The sequence below is a fragment of the Pan paniscus genome, chromosome 7 (assembly GCF_029289425.2).
Source record: "Pan paniscus chromosome 7, NHGRI_mPanPan1-v2.0_pri, whole genome shotgun sequence".
NCBI classification, from domain to species: Eukaryota; Metazoa; Chordata; class Mammalia; order Primates; family Hominidae; genus Pan; species Pan paniscus.
The window spans coordinates 45,105,067-45,114,449 of record NC_073256.2 but is presented as its reverse complement, the minus strand read 5'-3'; the positions used below and the strand labels follow the sequence as shown (position 1 = coordinate 45,114,449).

Sequence of the window (9,383 nt, the reverse complement as noted above, 5' to 3'; positions counted from 1 at the left end):
CTGATCATGGTGGTTCCCCCAGCCAGGGCCGCCTTGGTTCCTTGGAAGAAATCATCAGCAGACGTCATTCCCTGATCAGGCATCTGGAAACGAGTGTGGACGTCAATTCCTCCGGGGATCACCATCCGGGAGTGGGCCTCGATGGTCTTCACTCCTCCTGGCACAATCAGATTTTCTCCTATTTGCCTAAATAAACAGGGTTGGTGATAAGGGTTGTAAATGAAACGTGGACTCAAATGGGATCTGACAGCTACTTTCACTAACCTATAAACTATCCTCCGCTCTGTGCCGTGGGCTTTTCAGATCATTGTTACGATTCATAATAAAACACTATATACTCCTACCCCCCGGCAAGAGGCAATGCAGAGTATACTAGAAAGCAAAAGTTAAATAAGGCACCAGAGGCCCCACTCAAAGACGTTTTGTTCCCAAGAAACCCCCTAAGATCAAATGATAACAAGGCCCCAAGATATTTCTAAGAACTGTCATTAAACTTTCTTTACAGCACTTGCAATTGAGCTAATTATCCTATAGCAATTTTCTCCAGACCTGGCCGTACTTTCCAAACATTTATTTTTATCATATCCTTTTCACCAGAGGGAAAATAGGGGTGGAAGGGTGAGGTAGAACAAAACAAAGCAAAAAAAAAAAAAAAAGTGAACACTATGATTGCAATGATTTAAAATTTTGGAAGCGTGTGTTTAGTTATTCAGATAATGAAAAAGCTAACAGCTGAAATATAATTTTAAAAGGCAGAAAAATGAATATTCATTATGTTGGGAGACATGATTCATTTCCAACTTTTAAAAAATATTTTTATATCTTTCTACCAATTTTTTAAAAGGAATATTAATCTAGGAGAAGTTGATAAAGTTCTAGAACAAATCGGTGATGAGTAAAAATAGCACACAGGCCTGCACACTTCTGGGCCAGTGTCATTCTACCAGACCAGATCGTGCCATCTTATAATTGGGGGAAAATGGAACATCAAAGTCATGGCATTTGAGAGCCTGGAGCTGAGACTGTCACAGCAAACACACATGGAGAAAACATTAAACGTGGAAATGTTAAAATCTATTTTAGGTTCATAAATCTGGGTGTGAGCTCCCAGGCAACAGTCACAGCCACTCCAGTTTTCCACTCCTCTGGACCGGTTTACAGCTATCCCTTGATGAATGCTGCTTATTTAAAAGCTGTCACTGGCTGCAGTGTTTGTCTTCAAACAGATGTGCTATTTCTCCAGAGTCCCGGGAGCTACCCCAGTAGAAAGGGCAGGCAGATACTGGGATGAACTCAGCTTCCTTAACCCTCTGGTGTCCAAAAATACCCAAACTCAGGAACTGCCCTGTTGCTTCTCCTTTGTAACATTAACACAATAAACACAAGGACAGTCTTATTTGCACTAGTTGCCACTTAGAATAAAACCTAAAATTCCCTCAGGATTTAGGCAGTAATTTGTCTGTATTACTTAGTAATTAACTTGGTATCTTTCTTTGGCCCCTCCAACTTGGATTCTTGATGAAGAAAGCAGATGTGCTGTCTCAATAGAGGAGACTGTCTTTCACGTTTGCGTCCTTTGGGCAATCCAACCCAAACAATGACATTCTAGGCAAAACTTTAATATATTCAACATATCACAAACCAAGTATTTGAGCTGGCAACAGAAAGATATCATATCACCTCAGTTAAAAATAGTAAATTATATAATACCTAATGCAACGGGTGCACATTAATTGTTGCTTTGAATTCCCTAAATTTGAGTTTTCAAATTCACTAATTACCACCAATCAAAACCAGTTTAAAACAGATACTAAGTTGGTCACTCTCTGATGTTCCTGAAGTTTGATACTTTGGATGCGAATGGTATCTAATACTTGGGAAGCCTGGAAAGTGTTCAAATACATCTGTATATCATGAGTTACACTTACTTGATCAACCCATCTTCCATGTATATGTCTGCATAGAACGACTGGTCATCATTAACAATTTTACCTCCTTTGATCAGAAGACGATCACTCTGAAACAAAGAGGCAGTAAGGTCACAATGCGTAACTGACCTATGAGAAACAGGTGCTAAGATATGTGAGCTAAGGATACATTTTCACTGTTCAAAAGTGATGTTCAAAATAAGCCCATTTTGGAAAGGTTCAGTGACAAAGGTAAGCCTGTATGTGGCAACCTATTCATCACCTGATGAGTCAGAACACACAGGGACAGCTTATCCTAGATAAACGAACCATCTCTTTCAATTAGACCTTGGACTCCAAAGAAAAAAAAAAAAAGCAGTGAAAATTATTTCATATAAAGAAGATAGGGCCGGGCACGGTGGCTCATGCCTGTAATCCCAGCACTTTGGGAGGCCAAGATGGGCGGATCACCTGAGGTCAGGAGTTTGAGACCAGCCTGGCCAACATGGTGAAACCCCGTCTCTACAAAAAATACAAAAAATGGGCTGGGCATGGTGGTGGGCGCCTGTAATCCCAGCTACTCGGGAGGCTGAGGCAGGAGAATTGCTTGAAGCAGCAGGCGGAGGTTGTAGTGAACCGAGATCGCGTCACTGCACTCCAGCCTGGGTTACACAGCAAGACTCCAACTCAAAAAAAAAAAAGAAGATAGTACTTTTTAAAATGGCTTTTGGCTAAACCTCAATTTAAAAACAAACAAACAACAACAAAAACCACCTACATATAGGAAAGCCATGTCTTGGAAAGACTGTGTCAAGCAAGCACAATTGACCAAAAAGTCTGCTGTCACAGGATATACCACACAAATACACTGGGTTCAACCATAGCAAGGTTTCCATTCAATATATCCTTTATATTTGCATTTATCTTTGAGGTAAATCACAGCAAGTATAGCAAAAAGGGAGGGAAAAGACTACAAAAAAATACGCCATTTATGCCATTTTAACTAGGCTGTTAAGAAAAAGGTAAACTCCCACGAATAAGTACCTGAGATAGCAAATTCTAAGATGCAATGCACTACAGATTGCCGATGCACTTATATTTTAACCGGTGATATTTATGCTAAAAAATAAAGGACAAGCAGCAGATAAAGTCTGAGAATGTGACAGAAATGCTACATTATGACTCATCGTTATTGCAAATGCTGCTGATGGAAGGAATGCTGGCATCGAGTGTTCAGTAAATATGCACCTGTATTATACAGAATGGGCTTAAACCTGGCAAGCTGAACCATACATTGCCCTTTTAATATGCAACACATTTCAAAGAATGACATTCTTTTGGCAATAGTTAACTCAAAATTCAGTTACAAAACAATATTCTCAGCAAGTGCTATCTCTCTTTAGCAGCTACCAAGAAAAGGAAATCATAGAAAATCTTTAAAAAAGAGATAAGCTACTAGAGAGCAAGGAAAAAAGATAATTTTACACATAAATACACACACCTTGGTTCAGAAAGTATTTATTGTCTCTCTAACATACTGAAAACCAATAAGATCATTTTAATTTCGTACACTGCAGGGTCCTCGATCCTCACGTAGACTTTGGAAAGTCAAAGGAGAATAGCCAACAATAATTCCTGCACCTGTATAAGGTAAGTGTAAAGACCTTTACAAAGCCGTGCACATCATGACATCAGAGCCTCGAAAGAAATCTGTGAGGTGGATGAGGCCAGGTTCTATTCCCATGACACATAAGGAAACTGAGGCTCAGAGAGGTTAGGCCACTTGCCCAGGTCACTCAAATCAGTGCACTTGTCCTCTGTCTACAATGATCTCCACTTCTCTCCCAGATCTCTAAGCTTCCATGGAATAAATATCACCTGGAAGGCAAGGAGAGGCCTCGCCCTTCACCTCCTGCCTCCACAGTCACTGTGGTACCTGCCCCAGCCATCACTGCGAATACCCCGAGCCAACATGATGCCAAGAAAAAAAGTGAAACACCACACCCCCGTTCACTCTAGTGCCTTCCAGAAGGCTCTTACATAAGAGGCTGCCAGTGGTGAGGGAGGGAGGAATACCATGCTATAGGTCCTATGATAATGCAACCAGATTTTTTAAAGGGTGTGGGGGGGTGGCGCTCTTTAAAAAAAAAAAAAAAAAAGTCTTGTTTGCTTTTAATTTTTTTCTCTCCCCACACTGTCAAACTGAAGCTGCCTTGTTCATTCACGAAGACAGCAAATTATTTGAGGCTTGCTGCAAATCTGCTTTCCATCCTCCCTCCCCAGAGTCACCACTCCTTCCTCCAGCACAGTGAACACACAAGGGTGGGTGCCCCGTGCCCGGCCCTTTAGGATCTTGGGTCTTTTGCCTTCAAGAAGAAGCTAGCGCCCTTCTTCAGATCATCCTAGAAAATCCTCCGAGCACACGCCCCCTCCCCTATGCATTTGCTCCCCTTCTCTCTCCTGCGGATGGGTGTGCCCTTGTGCACGGAGAGGAAGCCGGGGTGCCCATGGCTAAAGAGAAAACCAGAACCAAAGAGCGTCCTTATATCCAGCCCTAAAAACACATCCTGACTGTTTTAAAAGACTCTTTCGATCTCTGCCTCAGTCCTAGGTTCTACCCGGGAATCAGCTGGCCGGTTGCAATTGCACATCCTTATATAACAATGAATTTCCCTGGCGTTCCCCCCTCCCTGGGATTTCACTGGGGATGGAAAGAATAGGACGAACGAATTTTTCCAGGAAAAGATGGGGAGAGGGAGGGAGCAAGGGAGAGGTGGGAGCAAGACTGGTGCTGATCTCTGAGGCATCGCTAATTCACGGCACAGACGTTTTCCCCGTGGTTTGCAAACCAACAAGTCCAGGCCCCAGCACTGCGCCGAGCCCTCCGGCCGCCGCGATCATTGTCTGGCCGGGGCCGGGCCATCTGCTCCCGCGTCGCGCAGCGCCATTAGCGCCCGGCCGCTCGCCGCGGTCCCCGCGCCCACCCTGCAGTCCGCTTTGTATGCACCAACACGGACGCCTCCTGAGCGGCAGAAAGGGCGGAAAAGAGACGTGAAAACCAGCCCGAATCCCCGCCAGGGCCCCAGCCCCGAACTACAGGGCGAGAAAACCGGGGGGGGGGGCACCCAAAACCGGTTCCTGGCCAACAAGAAGCTCCCGCCTTGCCCCCCGCCTTCCTCCTCTGCTCATCACCCCGTCCCTGTTTTTCCTTCCCGTTTCCACACCATTCCGGTACACCCTGCCCTTTTCAGCATCCCTCTGCTGTCATTACGCCTTAGGGCTCAAACCCGCTCCTTTTTCCAAGGACCCGGAGAAGGCTCCAGAAAGCCCTTTTTGGATGGGGGCGGAAGACCCGGGGAGGATCCAAGTCCCCATCTCCCCACCGCTGCTGGAGTCCAGCCTCGCAGCACGCAGCCCAGAGAACAATATCCGAGCTCCAGGCATGCATATTCAATCTGGCATCCATTTGCTTGCACCCTGCAGGCCGACGCTGCAGCATCTCTCACTGACAATAAAAGATAGACCGGGTCTGGCGCGCTACCTAAGGCTACCTTCGTGCACTCGCGCTCCTGTTTAATGCCTTGCAAACGATGCGACTTCTAATCCTGGATCACTGCATCTCCCACAACCACCACCACCATCACCATCGCCTCCGTTAGCAACAGAAAGGAAAAAAAAAGTTCGGTCCCTCTCCTTTCCCCTCCTTTTTAAAAATTCCTTAGACCTTCTGTGCTACAAAAGGTGGCTGGCCGACCGCAGATTTCCCAAGTACCAAACTCACCGTGATGCGTGGAATATTTTTCTTCCCCTGATAAGACATCTCTCTCCTGGGAAAAAATTAATTTCAAGAGGGCAGCTTTAAGGCAAAAATTGCCGGGAAGGGGACTTGGGTTTTTTTTGTTTTGTTTTGTTTTTTTCCTTTGCAAGATTGAAAAAGGTGCAACCGCTTCGCTGGTCTTGCTATTAGGAAATTTCAAGAACGTAACGGATGAATGCAATCCTCTGTCTCTCTTTCTTCCTCTCCTCCAACACAGCCCCAGCTAGGGCGGAAAAAAAAGAGAGAGAGAGAGAGAGAGAAGGAGAGAGAGAAACAGGAGGGAAGGGGGTGGAAATAAACTACAGCAATAAAAGCCTCGGTTCAAGTCGGCCACCGTGGCGCATGCGCCGCCAGCCACTCCCTTTCCTCTCAGGCAAAAGCCATCCGCTTCGAGAGAGACGAGCAGCGATTGGCCGCGATCCTGGGATATGCAAATTTAGGCCGGTGGGGCGGGGCGCGGCGCGAGAGCGCGAAATGCGGCAGTGAGCAGCCGGGGGCGGCAGGCGGTGCGAGCGCCCGCGCTGGGAGCGCGCCTTTCGCGCGCTTTCTTCGGGCCGGGGCGGTGGGGACCGGGTTTGGCGGCGGCCCCAGGCGCGGCCTGGGCCACGCGGGGACAATGGAGGGGTGGTCGTCGCGGCCGGGGGGAGGGGCGGGACCCCGAGACGGCGGGGCTTCGGGGCCGCACGCACTCGCCTGCGCGCGCCCCGGTCCCTGCCCGCCTGCGCGCCAATCCGCGGAGGCCGCCGCGGCAGCCCCGCGTGGGGTGACTGCGCCGAGCCAATGGCTTCGCTGGCGGCGAGCGCGCGACTGCACCGCCGGCCGGCGCCGCGCAGCCCGGGAGGGCTCCCGGGCCCTCCTCCCCCGCCGTTGCTGGCGCTGAGCTCGCCTGGCCCCCGGCCTGGCGCGGCTGAGGACTGGAACGGCGGCGGGCGGGAACCCGGCGGGGAGGGCCCGGGCACGCCCGGCCCCGGAGAGGGCGGCTGCTTCCCGGGAGCGTCCGGGCCCGGCTCCTGGGGGCGGGGAATGGGCGCGGGCCGAGGGGAGGCTGCAGAGACGGGATCTGGCCCGCGTGGAGGCGCCGGGCTGCAGGAAATGAGAGCCCTGAGGAAACCCTTCCAACTCCGAGCCGGGAAGGAGGCATCCGGGGAAGGCTGCGGGGTATGGGAAACCCCGCCCTGAAACATCCTTTTGTGCCTTCCGGCCGCGAGGAACTTAGTAGGGCGGAGGAATGGGGAGCAGCCGCAGCCCGCCGAGGCCGATGTGGCGCGATCTGGGCTCTGTGCGCCCGCTTTACAGTCACGCCCACCTCGGCCCCCTGAGGGGTGCGTGGGGGCGCAGCGCATTTCGCTGGTGCCTGCAGCGCTGTCGGGGGCAGCTGCTGCGATCCCAGCGCCCCGGGGTCCTGAGGGTTTACAGTGCCAATGGATGGGACCCACACCGCACCGTGGGGCGGAGAGGAGGAGATGAGCTGTGGAGGAGCAAGAAAGGAAGAGTTTATATCCCACAGGAAAGGGAAACTGAGTCTTGGGGAAAACCTACTGAATCGGAGTTAAAATCAAGAGTGTCCTGACTGCCCAGGCACAGCCTTGTCACATTAAACGGCACTCAAAGCCCCTTCGTGGCCCTAGCAATTGAGCAGGCCTGGGACCCCTTAGCTTTGCCTGTCCAAGCCATGCTGGGATGCTCTAACTTCAGGGTCCGTGGGAAAGAAAAACGCTGATCCAGTTGATCCTCAGGAATCTACCGAGGCCAACCCCCGTGGGAGGTTGCCCTGGCAGGTACAATAACTAAAACATCTGGACCAGCCCTCGTAGCTCTGGGGCTTCTTAAAACATCTGGACCAGCCCTCGTAGCTCTGGGGCTTCTCTGCTTGAGGTCAAAGGATACATAGAATCCCTACGTAATCATGGGCAGGGGGGTGGGGGAAGAAAGAGTATGTAATTGGCTCACACCTGCTCAGCAAAGCTTAGCTAGATAAATACGGAATAATTCGAGCTGCTGTGGGCCTGACTTCCAATCTTTCTGCCCTTCACCACCTTAGCCACTTTAGGGGAATGTCTGTCCTTCCAGACTCAGAGAAGGTGTAAAATTCTCCTTTTCACTCCTATATCTCTAAAAATCTGAAGTCCCAGAAAGGAGCCGTAGGGCACGCACAAAGTTTCACCGCTGGTTAATTCATTCAAGTTCAATTTAGCTGTGCATCTGAAAGAGAAAGTGAAGCACTTCCCCCTCCAGGAATCTGATATGCCGCAAGCAAGGTGAGATGATGTCGGCAAGTATTGCTGTCAACCGGTAATGGTTAAAGTCACGAGTCTGAGAAAGCTTAAAATAAGCCTTTCTACTTGGCCTCTCTCTCTACTTGTGAAAAACCAACAGTCAGTCCCAGCTTTGCGGAGGACAGGGCAGTGGAGAGGAGTGTCCTATTAGCTCACAAAAATACTACTTGGCAAGGGAGTAAATAACGAGACTCAAATTAATTTAAAACAAAGTAACCTATAATTATATTGTTTGTATTCTTGTTGTATTCCCTACCCCCGTCCCCGTTGTTTGAGCTTAATGGGTTTAAATATATCTTGTTATTTACCAGTTTACCATAGAATCGTTTGTTTTGTAATAAAAGCTTCCAAGAGCTTGTGTCTGTCTCATTGGCTTCAATTGTATAGCCATTGCTATGAGGTTCTTAGTCCATAATAACTGACGTTTCCACTCGTAAATATCCCAAAATGTAAGGTATAAACTGATTTGTCTGTTCTGACTAGAGCCTGAGAGAGTATTTGGCACATAAAAGATACCAAACAAATGGTTTAAATTGACCGAGGAAGAGAACTGTCTGCAACCTGCATTTCTTACCATATTTACCGTTCAACGCAATGAGGAAAAGTAAAAAAGGGCCGAGGAGAATCTTCCACCTGCTTTGCACTGATGAAGGTGAAAAAAAAAAACAAAAAACCACAGGTAAACAGGCCTCACACTTATACTTCAGAGATCCTTGTAAAAATAAATGAGAGGCTGGGCACAGTGGCTCACCTGTAATCCCGCACTTTGGGATGCCAAGGCAGGCAGATCAGTTGAGCCCAGGAGTTGGAGACCAGCCTCAGCAACATGGAGAAACCCCGTCTCTACAAAAAATACAAATATTAGAGACTAGGCTGGCCAACATGGTGAAACCCCGTCTGTACTAAAAATGCAAAAATCAGACGGGCATGGTGGCTGGGGCCTGTAATCCCAGCCATTCGGGAGGCTGAGGCAGGAGAATCACTTGAATCGGGGAGGCGGAGGTTGCAGTGAGCCAAGATAGTGCCATTGCACTTCAGCCTGGGCAACAAGAGCGAAACTCCATCTCAAAAAAACAAAAACAAAATAAATTAGCTGAGTGTGGTGGTGGGCACCTGTGGTCCCAGCTACTGGGGGCAGGGGAAGGTTGGGGCTGAGGCAGAAAGATCAGTTGAGGCTGGGAGGCCAAGGCTGTAATAAGCCATGATCGTGCCACTGCACTCCAGCTTGGGTGACAGAGTGAGACCTTGTCTAAATAAATAAATAGTTTCTTATACTTTCTGTAGAAAAACACTCAATGAAAATTTCCTGTAAAATTATGAATCATTATTTGTGAATCTAATATTCGTACCCTTTGTCAGGCATGACTTTTCTGAATTTTTAAA

The 9,383-nt window shown here is 48.5% G+C and overlaps 1 protein-coding gene across 3 annotated transcripts in view; it reads right to left on the bottom strand.

The window, feature by feature from the left end:
• DPYSL2 (dihydropyrimidinase like 2) overlaps positions 1-9,383 on the bottom strand; it is a 140,731-nt gene that overhangs the window by 73,739 nt on the left and 57,609 nt on the right. The window contains exons 1-3 of one of the 3 annotated variants that reach the window (XM_003823551.5): positions 5,689-6,603; positions 1,929-2,017; positions 2-186 (exon numbers count right to left, since the gene is read on the bottom strand). In XM_003823551.5, the coding sequence (XP_003823599.1) occupies positions 2-186; positions 1,929-2,017; positions 5,689-5,727 (313 nt within the window). In that variant the 5' untranslated portion in view covers positions 5,728-6,603. Of the gene's footprint in view, position 1; positions 187-1,928; positions 2,018-3,408; positions 3,428-5,688; positions 6,604-9,383 lie in introns of those variants that run through there. The other 2 variants (XM_057302992.2, XM_003823552.6) reach the window with 2 other exon arrangements.